The 22862-nt window shown below is 37.6% G+C and overlaps 1 protein-coding gene across 1 annotated transcript; it reads left to right on the plus strand.

Annotated features, from left to right (window-relative positions):
- Positions 1-2749: 2749 nt before the first annotated feature.
- LOC149835710 (uncharacterized) lies at positions 2750-20870 on the plus strand. The gene is made up of 7 exons (XM_090008698.1): positions 2750-3669; positions 14749-14993; positions 15074-15782; positions 15962-16325; positions 19098-19192; positions 19614-19808; positions 19925-20870. The coding sequence occupies exons 1-7, from the start codon at positions 3481-3483 to the stop codon at positions 20702-20704; spliced, it is 2577 nt and encodes an 858-aa protein (XP_089864824.1). The 5' UTR covers positions 2750-3480; the 3' UTR covers positions 20705-20870.
- Positions 20871-22862: the final 1992 nt, after the last annotated feature.

Below are 22862 nucleotides of genomic sequence, written 5' to 3' on the forward strand. Positions count from 1 at the left end.
CAACAATCTTTCTTTGCATTCAGAATACTCAGGTGTTGATGGCATCAAAATCAGTGACAAAATAGGTTTGAACATCAATCACATTGGCTCTCTTAGTGTTCCTAATCAGTTAGTTATGAAAGATGTTTTACATGCACTTAAAATGACTAAAAATTTGTAATCAATACAAAGACTGACTCAAGATAATGACGTATTTTTTAGTTTCATGCTGACTTTTGATGTGTACATGATCATCATACAGGGAAGATTTTGTTGCAAGGCTCAAGCCATGATGGGTTCTATCAATTGAACAAGCAATGGTCAGGTAAATGGCATGTGAATAAAGAAGCTCTAAGTGGAGAACGAGTCAATTTGACGTATGGCACTGTCTATTAGGTCATTTTGCTACAAAAATAGTTCAGCATGATAAAGTTTATTTGAATAATGTGCGTGAAGTATGCTAACAAGGAAAGAGTCATAATCTTTCGTATCAAGAAACATCTAGTTCTGTGTTACACCCACTTGAAAGATTTTATTTTGATGTTTGGGGATTTGCTCCCATTTTGAGTGCAGACCGATTTAGGTACTATGTTATTTTTATTGATGCATTCTTGAAATATGTGTGGATCTGTTTCTTAAAAAACAAATCCAATGTTATGCATGTTTTTCGAGCATTCAAAACCTATGTTGAAAACTATGAGTTTCAAAATCAAATATCTCCACTCCGACTGACGAGGAGAATTTCAAAGCCTTTCCAAGTTTCACATTTTTTGTTAATTTTACATACAGATGTAATAGATTTGCAATACAAAAAATCAACAGAAAGAGTAATTGTTTGTCCAGGAACCTAGCAAAACTTGCTAGGTCGAGGCTGACCAAATCGTGGAAGGATCACCATCCAGACTGGCAGCCAAATTTGAAAGTCAATCGATTTCCTAATCAACTGTACAACTTATACTTAACTGAACAAGGGTCTGCCCAGTGGCGGAGCCAGAAGTTTTTCGTTGGGTGGGCAGACTTCGGGTCTCGGGGACAATGCTATGGTCTTGAAGGACGATCCATTTATTCGGACCAGTGGCGGAGCCAGAATTTTTTTGCCCACCCCATTGTCAAAAGAAAATTTGGTTGTGCGTGATAGATCTGACATGCTCTTATAGAAGCGGCCTCCCTGGCCGGAGAAGGCGATGGCCATCAAGTTGATGGTACCATCTGGTTTCATCATTCTGAGGGCATTCATGGCATCGGCCTGCAACACACTTTCAATCCCTCTTTTCCTCCATTTAGTGAAGCAAGCATAGTGTTTTGCATGACACTCATAACCAGATTTAGGTTCCAGTCATCCATATCGACATTCCTGTGATTAGGACCTCACCGATGCAAGTTGTTTTCATCAAAATTGGACCCTGTGTATGTGATCTACATCATCCATTTAGTGAAGATCGGCATTTGAATAGACAGAATCCGACTTTTGTGCAGGACTTTTGCTGATTCAAAAATTAATAACCATTAATAAAAACATGGTTTTTTTGTTAAAGAACACTGTCAAAATAAATTGAAAATCATGTTTTTTTTGTTAAAGAACACTATCAAAAGATTGATTTCCTATTAAATCAACCGTGCTGAACCCATCGATAGGGCCAGATTGATCAAAACAACTTAGTACCAATGAGATCCGAGAGGGAGTTACGACCACAGAGGATGATACAGGGATGAGTGGAGTCGGGTTCCCCATAAACGTAAGTTACACGGTTTCACAAAGAACAAATGACAAAAGAAGAAGCTGGGAAAAAGCACACAGATCTTAGTTGAATATTCACAAGAGAGAACTCCAACTCCCACGAACTAACAACCCATCTCTTTTGCAGTTTTTACACAGTTCAATAAGGTAAAAAAAATTAAAGGAAAAGATTAGCACTACCATCGTCAGAAGAAAACACACATGGACGCATATTCTTTCTTTAACATCATCAGAAGAAATTTTTTTTTTCGATTTCTAATTCCGGGGTGGGTGACCACCCACCTCTGGCTCCGCCAGTGGGTCTGCCTAACCCGAGCTTTCTTATCCGAAAAAAAGAGAGCTTGGTCATGGGTTAGTCCTAACAAACTACGCCTACGGCCTCTTATCATAACCATCCAACCTGGCAAATGATTGGTGGAGACTGTGCTAGTGAAGTTCAGTGTTCCCCCTCAGGATAACATGGCTGAACTGTGGGTTTCACCTTTAAATTCTAATCCTGTTGAGGTGGGCTCTCTCTCTGACCCAGTGGCATGGCGCCTAAGATGAGGGAGGATCAGGTGCAATGTGATTGCACATTTTTAGTGTGCTGCTGCACCTTATCACCCACAATCTTTCCAATACAGCCTGTCAGCTGTGGGGTCCAACTACAAATGGTTGGTGATGAAGTGCAGCAGCACACTTAAAGCGTGCAATAACTTTGCACCTGAGACAAGGACCCCTCCTTCCCTCGCTTTCTTAAAAAGCAATAAGAGGGTAAGAGGATATTGGAGCATTGCCTGTTTCTAATTTTCACTTGGCTTATATCTCGATCGATCGAGATCGAGATATCTCGATCGATCGAGATCGAGATATCTCGATCGATCGAGATCGAGAGAGAGAGAGAGAGAGAGAGAAGTAATCAATCCACTTGGAACGACACGGTGGGAGGGGAGGGAAGTAATCAATCTCAAGAATAACGTGCTTTAGCAAACGGAAAACACCCCTCTCCCTCTCCCTCTCCCTCTCATAAACAACCCGTCAAACGCCACGAATTGATAGGACGAAAATTGAATACCACCCACTCCGAGTCTCCGACTGGCTCCCCACCTCTCTCGCCCTTTCTCATTCACTTCATGTTGGAGACGTTTGCCTGTGGAAGAGTCGTAACCGCCCCTCCTCTTCCTCTTTGCTTAACCTCTCTCTCTCTCTCTCTCTCTCTCTCTCTCTCTCTCTCTGTGGACGATCAAATCAATCAATCGCGTGAGTTGCACAAAAGCGCGTTCCGGTTTCTATTTCTTCCCTTTGCTCGCAATCAGACGAGAACTGTGAAGAGACATTCCCTTCTCCCTCTCCTTCCCCATTCGTCTTCATCGCCTAAAACCTAAAGCTCTTCCCTCCTCCTCCTCCTTGATCCCCACTTCTTATTTCGTTTGCTTTGGTTGTTGGGGCATCACCCAAAAAGTCAAAAGATCCCTTGGAGACTTCGGGACACTGTTATTCCCCCATCCACGGTTCCTCTCTCTCTCTCTCTCTCTCTCTCTCTCTCTCTCTCTCCTTTATTCTTCTTTCCGTGCCATGTCGTCATCGACCAAGTGATGATTCCCTCCTCCTGTGATTGTCTTTTATGTTTGCCGACAATCCCATGTAGGAAATAAAGATCCCCACTTCTTCTTCGCCTTTATTCCTTATGATATTCGAGAAGTAGGGCTTCTATGGTTTGTTAAGGTCATGTTCTGATTTGAGTTTTTTCGGTGCATTCTCCTCTTTATGACCCTCGCCCAGCCATGATTTCGTTACTGATTGCCTATTTCGCCGGAGCTCTGACGGTACTGATAGTCGAGGCCGGGCTTCTTCTCTACGTTTTGGATCGTCTTTTCAGGTGGCGTAAACCGGAACCCGTCGCCCAAGAAGAGACGGCCCTGGTTCCCGAATTAGCCGCGGATCATTCAGTCGCTTCGTTGCTGGGTAAGAAGGTAGGCTTTCCCGATCCCTTTCCTCCTTGATTCGTTTCCCTGTTCTCTTCTCTTTGTGCAGAGGGTTCCTTTCTTTTCTTGTTGTTCTTGATAATCATTTTTTAATTGTTGCCCTGTTTCTCATACAAGTAACTGTATACACTTAAATGTCACGGCTGTTTCTACTGATGATTGATCTTCACGAACATTTCTTGATGGACTTGTAAAGCTATCTAAACTGCAGCCGAGATGAATTGCTGTTATGATATACTAGAGAACTTGCGAGTGTCTTGGAGAGGATGTATAACAAGTTAACGGGGCGGCACTTAGACGCTAGCAGAAAAACTGGAACAACCTCGTTCTCATGGAAGTCCTACACTGGTGGAAAAAACTGGAATAGTTTCCTTGTCATGGAAACCCATGGAAAAACATATAATTAAATGATGGGGAGGCTGAAGGAAGAAAGTAGCATGCAAAAGATGCTAAATGCTTGTTGACCTTGCAAAATTAAATTCAGGGCAAGGATTTGATGTGTCCATCTGTTAAGCGGACACTAGTTTTCGTTGTCTTCCTTAGAAAAGGAAACATTTATAGATCAGTGATAGCAGTGCCCGTCTGGAAGGGAAAACCCAGAAAGGATACTTCACATTTTTAGCTATTACAGTTGAATTGATGACTTGATGACTTGTGTGCATAACTTCATGGATTCTAAATCTTTTATTCTTTCTCTCTGCCTAGTTCCTAGGGTACGAAGTTATAGAATGTAAATCTGGTGGTGGTGGTGAAAAGCTGCAATACATAGTGGTTTTTAGTTGGTGAAGAATACCTGCATCTTTTTATGCGGTCTTTTAATCTTTGTGCATTTACAATTGTAGTCGATGGGGTACTACATACTCTCTCCATCATATGTAAAAAATGATGGGTTCTATACTCCAGAAGAAATGAAATATGAGAGAGAGAGAGAGACACTCCATTCCTCCATAAGTAAAGCTCTTTTGAGTTTTGACAATCACCCATGGGCCATTGCTACGAGCATAAATGAGATCTTTCTTGTTATTGAACCTGATAATAAACTTAATTCCCTGGTAGCGAAGAAAAAATTCAGAGAGGTCTTAAGTCCCCATCTTTTGAGCAGTTCGATGGAGGAAAAATTCCTTTCCATAGCTTTCATGAAAAACCTTCATTTTTATGAAAACATAACAAAGATGTTGACCACTATCCCCCCATTTTCTCATAGGAGTATAAAAATCTTCTTTTTTCTTAGATGACATTAAGCACCAAATGATCTACACTAGGGATTTTCTTTGGGTTGGAGAGATACTCACATCATCTTAGCGATCCCCTAGGGGGTATCCGACCTTCCGCCACTCCTGTCCTCCATCTTTGTTGTCAATCCGTGGCTCTGACTATATACAGCTGTTGATAAAAAATGCACTTGTAGTTACATTTGTTTAAACAATTCAAATTTCACCAATAGCACAATAAGTGGTGTAACAAATGCATCATCATTATCATCATCAGGCCTTATCCTAACTACATGGGGTCGGCTTTATGAGTCATGTTTCTCCGTTCCTATCTATTTAGAGCTAAAACTTCTCTCACTTTATAGTCTTTTATGTCATCTCTAACTGCCTTCTTTCGATTCTTCATTGGTCTTTCTCTTTGATTGGCTCCTTCTACTTGTACCATCTCCACCTTTCTCATAGGCACCCTGCGAGGTCTTCGTGCAATATGTCCAAACCATCTTAAACGACATTCACTCATTTTATCTTTTATTGGTCTGACTCCAAGGCGCATTCTAATATATTCCTTTCTAATTTTATCCTTTCTTGTAAGCCCAAATATCCATCTTAACTTGCACATTTTTGCAACATTCACTGTCTTCTTGTTGTTTTTTAGTCGCCCAACACTCTGGTCTATATAATAGTGTTGGTCTTATAGCAGCCTTGTAGAAGCATCCTTTCAGTAGTAGAGGTACTCTTTTATCGCATAACATGCCACTAGTCTGTCTCCGCTTAACACAATCGACATTGATCCTATTAGTGATATCTTCTTTAAATCCCTCATTTTGTTGTAATATAGACCCTAAATATTGAAACTTATGGCATTAATCTTTAAATACATCTCTTGTATTCTAATGACCTTCTGTACTAAGCTTGCACTCCATATATTCAGTTTTGTCCTAATTCGTAAACCGTTTTTCTCTGGAATGCTCCTTCAAAGTTCTAGTTTTTTTGTACATCATCTCTATCTTGAGTAACTCATACTATGTAATCTGCAAAGATCATACACCAAGAGACTTCTAATTGGATACAAAACCTTATTTCATCTAGAACTAAAGCAAAAAGGTATGGGCTTAATGCAGACCCTTGATATAACCTAACCCTAATTGGAAACAACTTTGTCTCGACACATGTAATTCTAACAATCATAATCAATGTTGTATCATACCGTATTGTATGATACGATACGATAATTATCGTTACTATGGGAAACAACGAACGATACACCACTATATCGTAGCGTATCGTACAATACACCACTATATCGTAGCGTATCGTACGATACACCTTCGACGCACTTTAAAAAATACTGAAACTTATTTTTTATTTTTTAGGTTTTAAAGACCTCTTGAGGACCAACTTTCTCATTTGTGTAGAGGCCCATTAGAGGGGTATCCACACACCCTAGTGTTGAGGAGCGACTCAACACACTATTGACAGATCACATTATCGATAGATCGAAGAAACAAAAATGGGAAGAAGAGAAAAACCATATAAATAACAAGGATTTTACGTGGTTCAATAAGAGTTGCCTACGTCCACGACTGCATTGACATCCACTGTAACGCCCCAACCAATTGACTCAAAAAATTTGGAATATTTTTTTTTTAAATAAGACAGCGGAATACCAGTTAGCTTATCTGGTCCAATAGTTGGGTGAGTTATAGGGTAACACAGAGAGTACTCAAATAATAATTAATAATATCAATAAATGCTATGTCCAAAGTTATTATAATCCCATTAATGAAATATCAAAAGGTTTATCAGAATTAATGCAGGATCATAAGAAAAATGGTATCTCATGGCTTTTCTCGCAGTGACGTTCGCAATTGCCTCGCTAACTTTAACCGCTACCTGAAAAATAATAATTCAGATGGGGTCAAACTACACCCCATCTGAGTAAGAAACATTATATCCATATGAACGTGCTCAGTGTCATTTGTACATATGTATATGTGTAACACATTCACGTACTGATATTGAAATGTTAAAATTCATGTAATACAACCAACTCATGGTGAAAGCATTAATGAAACTATGCATTTAATACCTGATTCACAATTATATTATAACAATTGAAATATAAAGGAAAACTTTGATGAAGTTATGCACCACATGAATGACTCACATTTATATTATAACAATTGTAATTTCACGCATTGAGTGTAGTTAACAACCTTTAAAAGTGAATTGACTTTATGTTTCTCTTGTTAATTACCCTATGGGTACGCACTGTCATTCGACATCGTAGCGGACCGAGACCACACGGGCGTTGTTATGCTTTTCCAATTAATATCCCATGTGACTAGCCGTACAGATATCTAAAGGAGATGGTTTACAACCGAGAGAGTACTTCCTAATGGCAAAATTAGAATTTGGATACACTTAGAAAACTTTTGCAGAAGACTTGGATCTACCACATAGGACACATTGGTAGTCCTGACACCCTAACTTCGAGGACTAGGGACCGGGTAAGACGCCTCGCTCTCACAAAAACGTAATTCTCCTACGGAGCTTGTACCATCTGCCCTCTCCAAGGTAGAACATGGGTCTGATAACATACATTATCTTTCAGTGTACTCAGAACCTTGAGAAACCGGTAACATATATCGTCTTTCAGGTATACCCAGAATCCCACGGTTAGGTTATAAGTGTATATTTTAAATTTCTATTTGTTTTTTTGTGCAATTCGTTGCACCACAGGGGATTTCCAAAAATCCCAACCCACGCTCGGAGTGATCAAGTGTATGCACATTACTAACCTAGTGCCCAATAGGCACCAACAAAATTCTCAGAATTATGGCTCACATCAAAGCCGAGTACTTGAACTATTTTATACATCAATTTCTTAATTTGGGTGTACGTGATCATGCAACTACATGGTCTCTCTCAAGCACACCATTTTAGGAGTGTTCATGTGATATTAGAAGGGTTCTACGGAACCACAAAAATTCAATTTTTCCTTCACATAATCCATGACCTTGCAATATCCAAAACCGTATTTAACACAAGCATTCTATATCTCGCACGTAGTCATGCGAATCATAAATTTCTTGTTGTTTGCGTTAGGTATATCTCTCATGAAACATATTCAATTTAATCCAACAAATACACAAAACTTAAGTTCTGGAGGTATAACTCATGATAAAATTCTTGTTCTTATGTATTTGATTTGTTATCTAAGAGATACAAACCATTTTTCTGAAACTGGTCTAGTTAGCACAAACTGTACCGTCCTGCAATAGGACAGAAATTGGTCCCCCATTGTGAGGGACATATCTCATATGATACTGATCCAAATAAATAAAATAAATATGTCATTTGCAAGTACATAAAGTGTAGATTAAGATAAAGTCCTTGTTTATTTTTTTCGGACTTGTCCACTAAAAGATACAAGTGTTCTTCCAGAACGGGTCAAGACAGAACACTTGTATAGTCTTGCAAACAGGACAAAACTAGTCTCTTGTTACAATGGACATATCTCTTAGGATACTGATCCAAACAAATAAAATAAATGTCATTCTCAAGTACAAGAAGTGTAGATTACGATAAGGTCCTTATTTATTTTTTTCGGACTTGTCCACTAGGAGATACAAGCGTTCTTACGGAACGGGTCAGGATAGAACACTTACATAGTTCTGCAAACAGGACAAAACTAGTCTCCTGTTGCAATGGATATATCTCCCAGGATACTGATCCAAATAAATAAAATAAATATGACATTCTCAAGTACATAAAGTGTGAACTAAGATAAAGTTATTTATTTATTTTTTATTTATATTTTAAGAGATACCGACCCTTTTTTCCGAAACAGGTGGGAAAGGAAATATCAATGCAGTCCTGCAACTGGACAAAAACTAGTCTCCCGTTGCGAGGGACATATCTCCCAGAATATGAACTCAAAAAAATCAATCAAATATATCAAATCGAAGATCAGAAAGTGTAGATGATGATAGACTACTCATTTATTTATTTTTTATTTATATTCTAGGAGATACCGACATTTCTTTTAGACTGGTCGGTATGAACACACACAACACCGGACACAAGCATATAGATCTAAGACTCCCTACCTCTTTCGATGAATCGAGTCACCAAATATTCTCGTTCGGATTGGCCGGATCTACATCTGCACACCTCCCTCCAGTTTAGAACTCTGGTATGATTTGCAGAAGAAAATAGAAGGGAAGAGGGAAAGAAGGGAGGAAAAAAGATCTTGAGAGATGCGTGAGATGAGGGAGAGAGAGATACACCAAAAATCATGGGCTATCTTTTTAGCAGTTCATGATTTTCTCTTTTTAATTTGTTTTGATTGAAGGCTAAGGTTTTCAAATGCTTGAAACCGTCCACCCTATAGCCAAATTTTTTTAAGCTTATCGCTTGATAAAGCTAGTAAAATGATAATACCTTTTTACCCCTCACTCATTCACGCCTATACTCTTGCTTCTTTATTTGATTTCTTATTCTTATGTTTTTTTTTCTTTACCCTTACCATACTTTATTCTTTTCCAGCCATATACGTAAACCACTTCTCAAATCTTGGAGGATGGGAGAAAAAATAGCAACTTCAACCTCCCATTTTCTTTTTACTTTTTACCCTAATTCTATCTTGAAACTTCTAGATAATAATCGTGTACTAGGTGTCACAACTTCCTCCTTCAAAAAAGTGAATTTCCAAATGATCCAATTCCTAATTTAGTTTTTCATTTTTTTTGTAAAAGGAATCGTAGCATGCAAAAGCAAAAATTTGTGTGCATGGGGGAATTTGAACCTGGGTCTTTCTCCAAAGAGGCAAGGAACCTCTCCACTTAACTATATTTTGTTTCGTTGCAAATAGAGTCTTCTTTATTTTATTTATACATGTATAAGCTTTATGAAATTTTGTCAAAAAGCATACCACGTTTCTTCATTAAGACAAACACATGGGTGTGGTGGGATTTGAACTTGCGTCAAACCCCTAAGAGGCAACAAACCTCTCTACAACACCACACTTCATTTCGTTGCACGTTTTGTCCAATTTAATTTAAATAAACTCTTATTTGTGTTTCCTCCTAACGGCCTCCAATTTTCACATTTTGATTTTTCCCGAATTTTTTTTTGACACATCTATGAAATTCGTTAATTGGCTTTCGGATCTTGACTGAGATTATAAAATATTTGGATCCATTGGGATCCAACTGAATTCCGATTGAGTTTCGGATCCATCTGAGATCCGAATCTGCTTGCCATATCCGAATCCAATTACTGGATCTATATGAACTTGTTTGGATCCAATATCAATTCGGAACAAATCCATTCGAAAAACAAGATATTATCATATTTATTTTGAAGAACTTTCACCTTTATTTATGTGGATAATTCCTGAAATTTTTTGGATTTTACATCCACTATTAAAGATACACACACCTTACAAAAGATGGCTGGCTTTTTTAAATATAAGGAGTCTAAGACAACCTATATAAATGTAAAATTACAAAACTACCTTAAAAAATTATGAATTTATATCAAGGTAGAAATTATGCTCCACACTCATAGGAGTCGTGAGAGTGATTTTGAGGTCAATTAATGATCAAGGGAGAGGGCTTTTGTGGTTTACTCAAGTAAGAGTACATTTCTACCATTTTTTTACTAAAGAAGTGGGTTAAGGTAAAAAATCCCTATTATTTTCTTATTGAGTTTTTTTTGTGGGAAGATGACATTGGATGATCTAATATGGCAATGGGGCACTCAAGTAATGAGTGAAAACTGATTGAAAATCGAGTACAACTATTGTCATAGTATTTTTTCAGGTGGTATCTCTTGGTTAAAGCATCATTTAGCCGGGACACATCTCAATGTTGTGGCCTACATGTCAAGGAATTTGCCAAATGTCGTGAAATGACAATGCCAACAATTATTCATTGGTTTAATAGAAAAAAGATAAGAAAAAGAGATGAGTGAGGCAGAAATGAGTTATGTGCAACCCTAGGAGGATGTGTATGATGAAGATGAGACATAATTGCTTCATATGTGATTTTATGGTTGTATTTTGTGCAATTCATCATTTTTCATGTGTAATGATTTTTAGAATTTTTGCTATTTTTCTGTTCTTTAAGATTTATTTTTAAAATTTTTGAAAAAAATTATGATTTTTTACAATATGATACAATATGTATCTTATTTTGGGACCGACCGATATGGGTAGTGATACGATACTTACAACCTTTGGTCGTAACCAGGGTATTAGAATATATTAGAATATGGGCTGGATATGGATCCATTCAATAAAGGATCCATATCCATTCCCAGGTTTTGTATTTTAATGTAATATGAGTTACTAATATAGGGGCACTTTTGTCCATGTGTAAATTATTGTAACCCTATTAAGGCTAATGAAGTATTAGCGCAGCCTGTGTGAAGGATACAGGCTGCCGATTCCCAACAATATCAGAGCGCTCTCTCTCTCTCTCTCTCGTCTTTGATTTCAACTTTTTTATGGACTTTCAAAATTTTCTATCCAAGATTGAAAAACATGATGAACCACTTGGTTTTCATCAAGCTGTCCAATCCAACAAATGGATTGAAGCGATGAATGAGGAGATCGAGGCACTTTATGAGTGTCAAACATGGGAGATAGTTGGCCGTCCTCCAGATAAGAATGTTGTTGGTTCGAAATGGGTATATAAAATTAAATATAAACCGGATGGTAGCATTTAACGGTACAAGGCACGTCTTGTAGCTAAGGGTTTCACTCAAGAATATGGTCAGGATTACGATGAGACATTCAGCCCAGTGGTGAAAATGGGAACTATTCGCATCATACTTGGCTTGGCAATTGAACATGGTCGAATCCTTAGTCAGCTTGATGTTAAAAATGCATTCCTTCATGGAAATTTAAAGGAAGAGGTCTACATAGAGCAGCCTCAAGGTTATATAGAGGGAGACCCAAAAGAGTATGTATGCAAATTAACCAGAGCCTTGTATGGTTTGAAGCAAGCTTCCATGTCATGGTTCGAAAGCTTCTCCTTAGAGATTCAGAAGCATGGTTTCTTTTGTTCCCAACTAGATCATTCTTTGTTTATATACAGGAATGATACCACCCTGGTTTTCTTACTCATATATGTTGATGATATTGTGATCACTGGTAATGCTCCAGACCACATTCAACGAATTAAAGTTTTATTGAGTATGCAGTTCAAAATGAAAGACCTTGGGGAACTGAGATACTTTCTTGGTGTAGAGGTGGCCAGACAAGATAACAAAATGTCATTAACTCAACACAAATACACTCTTGATCTTCTGGCTAAAGTAGGAATGACAGATTGTAAACCTCTACCTACACCCAGTGTTGTCAACCAAAAGCTCAGTATTTGTGATGGTGAGTTATATCCTGATGCAGTCAAGTATTGTAGTTTAGTGGGTATGTTGCAATATCTTACTTTTAATAGACCAGACATTGTATATTCTGTTAATCAAGTATCTCAGTTCATGCATGAACCAAAGACTGGTCACATGGATGTTGTCAAACGCATCCTTCGCTATCTAAAAGGAACGGTAGGCGATGGACTTACATATATTCAATCTTCATGGAAGTCACCAAAACATAACATACTGGCCTATACAGATGCAGACTGGGCAGGGGATCCAGATAAGAGGAGGTTTATTTCAGGATACTGTGTTTCCATTGGAAGAAATCTTGTCTCATGGAGTAGCAGAAAACAGAAGGTTGTGGCAAGGTCTAGCACAGAGGCAGAGTATAGATCTATGGTAGCGACCACTGCAGAAGTGACCTGGATTAGGCATCTACTTACAGAGATGGGGGAGGATATCTCAAATTCGACACTTATGTGTGATAATAAAAGTGCTATACAAATTGCATTCAATCCCATTCAACACAGTCGAACTAAGCATATCGAGATTGATCAACATTTCATCAGACAAAGAGATTGAACCAGTTTATGTGCCTTCAGAAGACCAAATTGCTGACATGTTTACAAAAGGTCTTACAATTCAACGTTTTTGGTATCTGAAGAACAAGTTGCACATGGTTCACTCCCATGCACAACTTGAGGAACAGTATTAGAATATGGGCTGGATATGGATCCATTCAATAAAGGATCCATATCCATTCCCAGGTTTTGTATTTTAATATAACATGAGTTACTAATACAAGGGCACTTTTGTCCATGTGTAAATTATTGTAACCCTATTAAGGCTAATGAAGTATTAGCGCAGCCTGTGTGAAGGATACAGGCTGCCGATTCCCAACAATCTCTCTCTCGTCTTTGATTTCTACAGGAATTCTGACACAGGGTTACCGGAAGCACCATAGGATCTGGGGAAGCGTGTTTTTGAAACGCGAAATGTGGCACTTCCGAAACATGCTGGGAAGCACCAAAATTTTAGGGGAAGTGCTTCCTCTTCTTTTTGTTTTTTTCTTTTTGTCTTTCCTTCTTTGTTCCCTTTTTTCGCTTCCACCTCACTTCCTAGGTCACTTTCAGTTCGCTTTCCAGGTCGCTTATCTTCTCGCTTTTGGGACGATTCTTGGTTTGCTTCTAAATTGTCATGCGCTTTTCGCTTCCTAAAATTTTGAAAGTGCCTCGCTTCCCGCTCCTACTCCTGCTTTCCCTACTGGCAACTTTGGTTGTAACTGCCCCTTATACATATCTTGAATTATTTTAATATATCTATAGGGGATATATTTCTTCCTTAACACTGACCAAATTAAATTCTTTAGGACTCCATTGTAAGCTTTCTCCAAATCTATGAAAACTATATTTTCTACCCATCTCTCTAAATCCTTCTATAAGTTATTTTAGTAAGAAAATAGCTTCTATTATTGACCCTACATGGCATAAAGCCAAAGTGATGTACCAAAAGCAAAATACAAAATAATAGGAATTACAATAATAAATAAGTGGCACCAAGCAATAATGATAAACGTACCTTTGACTATATCACAAACCACAAATGAAGAAAACAATGCATCAGCCAACAGAGGTAGCTGATCATTCTTAACATTTAGGACAAGTCAATGTAACAAAATGTCGTGGCACATAAGGAACGTTTTTTCATTTTATGCATATGAGTATGCTAAGGATTATAAGGCCCTAAAAATATGGCTAAGAGTATGTTCAATGTAGAGCATACAAGCAACAAATTAGTACCTTGTACATAATCTGGATTGCAGAGAACTTCAGCATGCTGACATGCTTGTGTGCCCTCATGGTGATGTGGCCTTATAATATGTGATGCTGCTTTATTCTTCACAAAACTTATATTAATGCCTTACATGAGGCACAAAGAATAATTTGATCAGTGTATAATTAGTTTATGACTGAAAGTAAGTTTAAAAAAAAAAATCAGACAATGCAAGTAACAAGTTCCATGGAAATGATATGTGTGAAAGATACTAATGATACTGGTTCCTTGGGATTTGGCACTGGACAGATTCTCTACATAAGCCCATAAGAAGGATGTATTTGCATCTGCAGGGTGCCTTTTTCTTTTGTGGATTTGCTATTTATATCCACATAAGTAACATTTCTTTTTCTTGTATTATTGAATGAGTGATTCTTGCATTTGCCATGTTTTTCAAGAATTATGCATATCTTGACTGTCCTAACTTTTTTGTTTATGAGAAAACAATTTACCATCCCTGGGTTTTAGGCATGATTATGATTGGCAAGTTGTTAGTGGTTTGATGAAGTAAACCATATTCTGAGTAAAATTGTTTCAGCTGCTGCATTCAATATATTATTTGATAACGACATTTTTTGGTCATCTAGCTTAAGAAGTTAGCCGTTCATATTTCCAAAATCTTTTGTTATCTTTCCAGGGTGTGATCTGGGTTTTGGAACCAGACAAGGTTCCAAAGGTTTGTCTTTCCGAACCTAACCCAAAAGTTCCCAGAGAACAAAAGAAAAAAAAGGTTATTTTTGAGGTTGCACCTACTAGACGATTCGGAAAAATTGAAGATCGGACCCTTATTCTAAGAGATATAGATGGTAATCACTCATCAATCCAGCTTGATGGTTGCACTGTAGCTGCTGTATCAGCTGGCAGTCTTTCCACAAGAAAGTGGTATGTAAAAATGCTCTCTCCCTCCGCTTTATTCTCTTAAATTTGGCTATTCTTGTATTACATCTTTGGTTGTAATCTAGGGCTAAAAAATATCCCATCAGACTGGAAAACAAGAATTCAATAATCTATAATGGAAGTAAGGTTTGCTACATATATGTTGAAACTTCTTGGGAAAAGGAGTCATGGTGCAAAGCCCTTAGTGTTGCGTCTCGTGTGGATAAGGAAAAACTAACATGGTACATGAAGGCCATCCGTGAATTTCGAAAGTATGTGACATCCTTAAATGCAGAACATCCTTTTTTCTCAAAGCCCTCTATAGGTTTTCCTGAACCAGATGATAAATCTCAGAGAATCGATGCCTCTTCAAGGGTTCGTCTTTTTCTGAAAAAGCTTGCAAAGAAAGCATCCAAAGTTAGCTCTGAAAGTAGGACAGGTATTGCCTCAGCGCTAACCAATGAAGAGAAAAGTAGTAGTAACAAATCAGGTGCTTCCCAAGATATATCATCCCATAATGCCTCCTTTAAAGCTTATTCAGTGGAGAAAAATGATCCCAGTTCCTCACAAAGAGATTTGAGTTTACCCCTGTCAACTGATACTGGAGCTCATGGCCAAGTTTCCATATCTCCAGATATGGATCAAGATCCTGGCTCTTATTGTGGTGTTGAAGCTTCTCAGGAGAAGCTCAACACTGATGAAGGAACTCTTTGTTGGAACTTGCTTTTCTCAAGATTATTTTTTGATGCTAAACGAAGCCAAGAATTAGCTAATTTCATGCGAGATCGTATTCAGGTATGTATGCTTTTGAAGTTCATTCTACAGTGTTGAGATTATTTTGTCCACTTCATTTTCTATATGAACCCAATGGTTACTTTTGCTTCATGCTTTGGCAACTCTGTAGGTTATGCATAATTCTTTTGACTTTCAATTGCTGCTCATCAAATTTACAGAACTTCTCTTAATATGATCAGAGAACACTGTCCAATGTGAGGACTCCTTCTTATGTTGGGGGAGTTATATGCAGCAACCTTGATATTGGAAATCTTCCACCTTATATTCATAATATGAGGGCTCTTCCAATGGATATGAATGATGTGTGGGCTGTGGAAGTTGACATTGAATATTCAGGTGGTGCAACATTGAATATTGAAACTAGACTGGAAGTTGGTGCACCAGATTTCCAGAAAGGCATCATTGGCACAAGTTTGGAATCAAATTCTGCAGCAGATGTAAACACAGATCTTCTTGAGGGTTTGGAACAACTGGGCGATCAACTGGGATTGTCCCAAGATGCACCTGATAGCATTAAAAAAGGAAATGAGGATGATAATAAGGGTAAGCAACCTCACTTTCAATCCTTTTTATAGGATCACCTTTTAAAGTATGCAAATAAATATATCTAAGGTTGCCTGGACCTTTTCTTTTGTTGTCTTTTACTTATTTTATCATGGTGACTGTCTTTATCAATGTTACAGTAGCATGCACATATTTGAAAATTACAGGAATGAAGAGAATAAAGACCATTGTCTTGTGTCTGTTCCAAGTTTCCTTTTATGTTGAATACGTGTGATGGGTTTTATTAATACTGTAGTTATCATGAGGAAAATGCAATCGAGCTAAAGACAGTGGCAATCCAAAATATTTACTTCCATGTCAACATGAAGTGTTTTGATGAGAGGTTTATCTCTGTTTTTGTTACAAAAATGTTGTGCCTCTCTTGGTAAGATTCTATAAGCATTATCACCTTGTGGGTGGATAGCTTCATTTTGACAACATTCATAGGGCTTGAGCTGATTCATCATATAGTCCTTCTAGGAAAAATGATCATCATGAGGTGAGTTGAGGGTCATTCTGCTTACATTCTTGCCTTACACTGAACTCTTGACTTGACAAGTCACGAGGTGCCTTGATCTCAAGGTTATTTCCTTTGTAAGGAGTATGGTTGCAATAAGTTAACTTTTATGCTGTTTCTCGAAAGGAAGTTCATGTGCTCCATGATGATAAATACATAAAAAAATCCAAGGTGATGATGGTGAGCCCACATAATGGTTCAAGAGAATCAAAACCATGAACTCATGTGGAACAAAAGAATGAAAAAGACGATAAATGAGAAAGACATAAACAAGTATTTCCAATGAGAAAATGGGGACTGTATAATGAAAAGGTGGAGAAGACTTATGATTAGGAACTGAAGCAATTATAATTAGATGCATAGAAGATTGAAGATGTAAAACACATTGGACAATAACAACAGAAAACCAGAGAGTTGAAAATGCAGGGGTGAAGAAGGAATATGATTATGGCGGGGAAAGAAATGAGAGATGCTCGTGACTTGGATCATGTTCAGCTCATAAAGGGTTTGCTCGAACTTATAAAATAGGCAACCTCAAGCATGAAGAAAGGGTGCTCCATTCAGCTCATATAGAGTTGTTAAGAGTTCAAATATATTTTTAGTTGGATTTATTTCACATACTGTAGTGTAAATCAAGTGGTTGAAGCATTTGGATTGGTAAATAAGTCTAGAGTTCAAATAAAATTGCTTTCAATTTGGAATCATCACGCTTAGGCCTGAGCTCAAGCTAGGACTCTGTTCAAGTGGGTTAGCTTGAACACCTCATTCCACGCTTGTTCGGCTCATTCAGCAACCCAGAAAGAATTGCCTAAGAGTGCGGAGAGGTAAACAATCCGCTAGGCTAAAATGTTATTACTTTGGCAATTGAGACATGGTTAGCTTTGTCCACCCATACTGAACTAGGTTGGCGCATGTTTGATGATGGTGCCAAGATGAAATAAGTCCTTGACTTCCTGTCCTTTCTCCAGGTATCATCCAAGTGCTGCCCAAAAGCCTTGCAGTTATTGGTCATTGTGGTGGGGAGGCAGTTTGTACAATATTCTTTAGCCGGCCACCCCATGGCTGTAGAAGCAGGGGTGGTTTTATTGTTGAGTTAGAGAGAGAGAGATGATGATGGTGCTGGTCTGGGTGGCAATTTTGAAGGAGAAGATGATTATATGAAAGAAATGTATATAACGATGACCATTTTGAAAAGAAGAAAATGATCAAAAGAATTTTATAGTGATGGCAGGCTGTCAATGCTTCAGGTTGTCCTAAGCTGGGTTGGTTTTGATTTGACAGTAATGAGAGTTGGACCTACCAAGTTGTGACAAGCATAGAAAGTCAATGTGCAGGTTCTGAAATGATTTTTCTGGGCCTGTTCTGAACTGAAAGTCCAAAGCATTTAGGGCGCATTTGTGTGCCATGGAAGAGAGCTCTACGGCAAACTTTCTGTGGAGCTCTCTTCTGCAGAACACGAGTCCGACCACCCCCTCTCCCATGGGAAGTATTGAAAATGAGCTCCTCTTTCTGCAGGGAAAGAGGAGGTGGGCCCTGCAGAAATGCACAGGATTGTGTGCATGTGGCACACAAACAAACCCTTAGGGAAGGAACCCTGCTCAAGCTCACCTAAAGTTTAAAGCTGATTGGACTTGGACCTGAACCTAGTAAGGTTGTAACTACCCCAGCATGGCTCAGGTCCATCCCATTGATTGTACTGGTGATGAGAATATGGCAAGGAAGCTCAGTTTCACAGAACTTGAAAAAACTGTCACTTGACCTGGTTACAATGGGGTTGGTATTAAGGAGCCTAGGCCTCCTAGACAGTAAATAGTTCAAAACACATGGAGAACTGCAACTGCCACATAAGTGTAATATAAAAGAGATCAGATTTAAACAGATTGTAAAAGTAACGACTAGGCCTCATAGCAGTAAATAGTAGGAGACAATCTTATCTTAAATATAGAGGAAAAGATAGAATAGGAAAAAGGACAATTTTAAAAGAATGCCATTAATGAAAGGCTGCTAATCATGGTAAAGGTAAAATTTATGAAGATGCCACTTTAAAATCCTTTTCATTTTTAAGGAGGTAAAAACTATGCAGCACTTATAACACCATCTATTCCAAAAAGAGCCTGTGACATGATGACAGCCAGGTGAGTTTCTGATCCTATTCCAGAATTGTTGCATGACTTATTTTTTGGAAGACCATAGGATGATTGCGTTGCATAATTTCTTTTATATGCTAATATTCTTGAGTAATTCTTCTGTTGCAGATAGGGATAAAAGTTCCAAGAGTACTAACTGGAAATCAGGTTATGTATCAAGGTGGAAATCCAGATTAAGTTCTCTTGCTGACCAAGTCTCACAGGTTAGCACTGGAATCATTTCATAGCTTTTCTTTTTCAACCAAAAAACTTTTCTATTTGGTATGACATTTACATTTTCATGTACCTTATGCAAATGGTTCTTTGATAAGGATCATAAATTATATGTATATGTTTCTTAAATATCAGGTTCTGCTAGGAAAAATACACCTTAAATTGCAGAAAACCTCTGCTCAGCCAAAAGTAATGAGGATGAACTAGATACTGAACTGTATTAATACAATCATGTTTGTTTGCTTCTCTTGATTTCAAATCAAATCACCAACAAAGTGCTTGTGTTGTGTACATGATGTCTGAAAAACTTTTGTTATCTATTAGTTACCATTCTGGATAGTTTCTGTATGCCTGTAAATATAGTTAGGCCTTACATGGAGTTTATTGTTGTTTTCTGGGCGGATATGGCAGGCGCCTATATCTTTAGCAATCAAAATTACGCTGCTTCGAGGAACTGTGCGAATACATATAAAACCTCCTCCTTCAGATCAGGTCTGGTTTGGCTTCACAACGATGCCCCAAACAGAGTGGGATTTAGAAGCACATGTGGGAGATCATAAAATTACCAATGGACAAATAACTCTGCTTATTAGCAATCGAATTAAGGTTAGTTATGGTTTAATAACTCTCATCGTTTGCCAATTTCATTTCACATAATCACAATATTTGAATATCTGCCAATTATGGTAGCACTGAGGTGTCAATATGAACATTGCCTACAGGCAGCTCTCAAGGATAGTATGGTTCTTCCAAACTGTGAGTGTGTATGTATTCCATGGATGCTATCTGGAAAGGATGATTGGGTTCCACGAGATGCTGCACCATTTATTTGGGCCCACCAAGAATCTGGTGATTCAACAGGAATTGATGCTCCTAATACGCAAGCAGATGGAGCTAAAAGTAGGTTAGATTCTGGAAAGGGAAGCAAACAAGGTTCTGGGAGGCATCCCAAAGATGATGCTGAAATTTCAGATGCTGATTCTCTTGACAATCAGTTGGGTAAATCTAAAGGTAAGGAAGAGTCTGGCAAGGGAAGCAGGGAGGACTCTGGTAAACACCATCCTACAAATGATGCTGAGAACTCTGGTAAACACCATCCTACAAATGATGCTGAAAAGTTGGAACTTGCAGCTAGTTCACAGCCTTCTAGTCGTGAATCTCCAATGGAGGTTTCACCATCTATAACCAGAGTAGCTTCATCAGGTGCTGAACAGTCAACGCACGGTGTTATGGTTGATGAGCTGAAGATTCCACTCTTAAAACGTGAAGAGAGCCAAGATAGCTACAGTACAGGTAGTACTCGACTGGATGTCTCAGAGAGTTTTGGTGAGACAACTGTGCTATCAAGAGAACATTCAATGAGTAACATGAAGAAGTACGGCAGGCGAGCTAAGATGATGGACATTGGAAAGAAGATGGGAGAAAAATTGGAAGAGAAGAGGCGTCACCTTGAAGAGAAGGGTAGATTGATGGTTGAGAAAATGAGAGGAAATGAGACTTAGAAGTAGCTGCTTTTACTCCATTGTGTGTACTCCAGTTTAATAGATTCTATTGGATGCAGTTTCTCTCTTGATCTGCTCCCGAATCTTTCATGAATTCTGTTAGAAAATTGCCAATTATTTGTAGTTTGTTTTATAAAATTGCAGTAAATGATCTAAAGAGGAACCATTATCTACTCCCTGAAAGGTAGAAAACTAATAAATAGTGGTGTGAGTTTTTATCAAATAGATTTTTTAAGGTATATTTTTGATAAAACGTTTTGTGAAAGTGAGACACAAGTAATAAAAATCGGCTCACACTAGGGTGAGATTCGGGTCAAACTCAAGGAACGGAATGAAAAACTTTGTATTCTACATAAATACAGTTTTTATTGTCTTAAAATAAAAATAATTAACTAATTAAAATGAGTTACCTTTTTGCATAGAGTTAAAAATAATAAGAATAAACAGGTTTTATTACAAACCAACTTAAAATCAATGGTCCTAAAACTAAAATAAAAGAAAAAGAGAGGGTCTTCTTGTTGTGATTTAGTCTCTTTCAATATCATTGCTTCAAATGAATTCAAGAAGTGAATCCAAGAGCTGCTGGTATTTGATGTTTAAATGTTTTATATTCATTACTTTATATTTTTGAAGGCTCTTTGAGGAACCTTCAGGGAACTTTTGAGGGACCTCTGAGGGCTCGAAGGGCCTTTAGCACAATAAAGCTTTCTCTACGAAATACAAAAAAATGCACAATCACAGAACCAACGAAACAAAGAAAACTATTTTTAAAACTAATGTTAGTTTGTAGGAACAAGAATAAAAAATTAAAACTAACTGAATGTAACAATCTAACTAACTTGTAACATACTAACAGAAAAACATGAAACCAAACTACTAACTAATCATGAAACTAAACAATCTAATTATGAAAAATGCTAACTCAATGCAGCCTAATAACTAATTAACACAGAAGATAACGCAGAAAACATTTGAACTATGCAGGCCTGGGAGTCGATCAACGTCAATCACGCTAGATTGCATGATTGACGTTGATATATGGAAACACGTAGAATCAGAAAACGTGTGGTATGATTCACGCTTGTTCTGCTGGATAAGAAATATCTATGTTGAACAAATAAAGGAAATCGTGAGTAACAAATCACGTTAAACCTGATTCAAGTGGGCAGCATGTTCACGCTGAAGATGCGCATGATCTGATCGGACACTCGATCTGAAAATGTTCCAGCCTAAAAAGATTTATTTGAATAACATATTTGGTGGTTTCTTTCGGACTGAAATCTTTTCAGATCAAGTACTAAATGCAGAACTCTGAGATTCACGCTCTAATGATCAAGCACACTGTTTTATGTGAATATTAATTTTTTTTTATATAAACTTAACATAGATCGTGCAACCAACACTTCACAACCCAAACTGACCTGCGTGAATAGGATCTCACACAGGTCAACTGTGTATAAATCAACTAAAGAGATGGGGGAGAAGAATCAAACCTCACAGTCACTTTCGATGGAGGGGTTAAGAAAAAGAACGATGGCTCTCGTGATTGAACGTGCACTCTGACGACAGGGCAAGAAACACCGACGAGAGCAGAGATCCGAAGTAAGATGAAATAAAGATCAAAGGAGGAAAGAAGTGAGGGAGAACCGGTGATCGAACAAAACTCAAGAGAGAAGAACTAAGATGAGAGGGAGAGAAAGAGCTTGCATTTTTCCAAGGAAGGATGCCTCCTCTGTCTCAAAATTTTACTTTTATACTAAACATCTAGGGCAACACACGATTTTTTTTCTAAAAACTGCGTTTAATTTTCTACTAATTTCAAAAATTATTTTGCTAAAAACTAATTTTCAAAAATACTCAATCCTAAACTAATTAAAATATGAATCACAAACTCCTAAACTAATTAAAATACAAAGGGAAGATTGAAATTAGTATTTTTTTCTCATTTTTTATTTTAAAGCAGTTTCTCGAAAACATTGACAAGAATGAGTTTTTAATTTATTTTTTTGACAGATCATATATATATATATATATATATATATATATATATATAATGCAGAATTTATGCATGATCAAATTCTCCCATGCTTATTGTTTGTTAATCATCGAGCAAACTAACCCTAATAAGAAAAAGCAAAAACAAGATATGCAAATCAAA

Source organism: Nuphar pumila, chromosome 6 (assembly GCF_984573655.1).
Source record: "Nuphar pumila chromosome 6, dmNupPumi1.hap1.1, whole genome shotgun sequence".
NCBI classification, from domain to species: domain Eukaryota; kingdom Viridiplantae; phylum Streptophyta; class Magnoliopsida; order Nymphaeales; family Nymphaeaceae; genus Nuphar; species Nuphar pumila.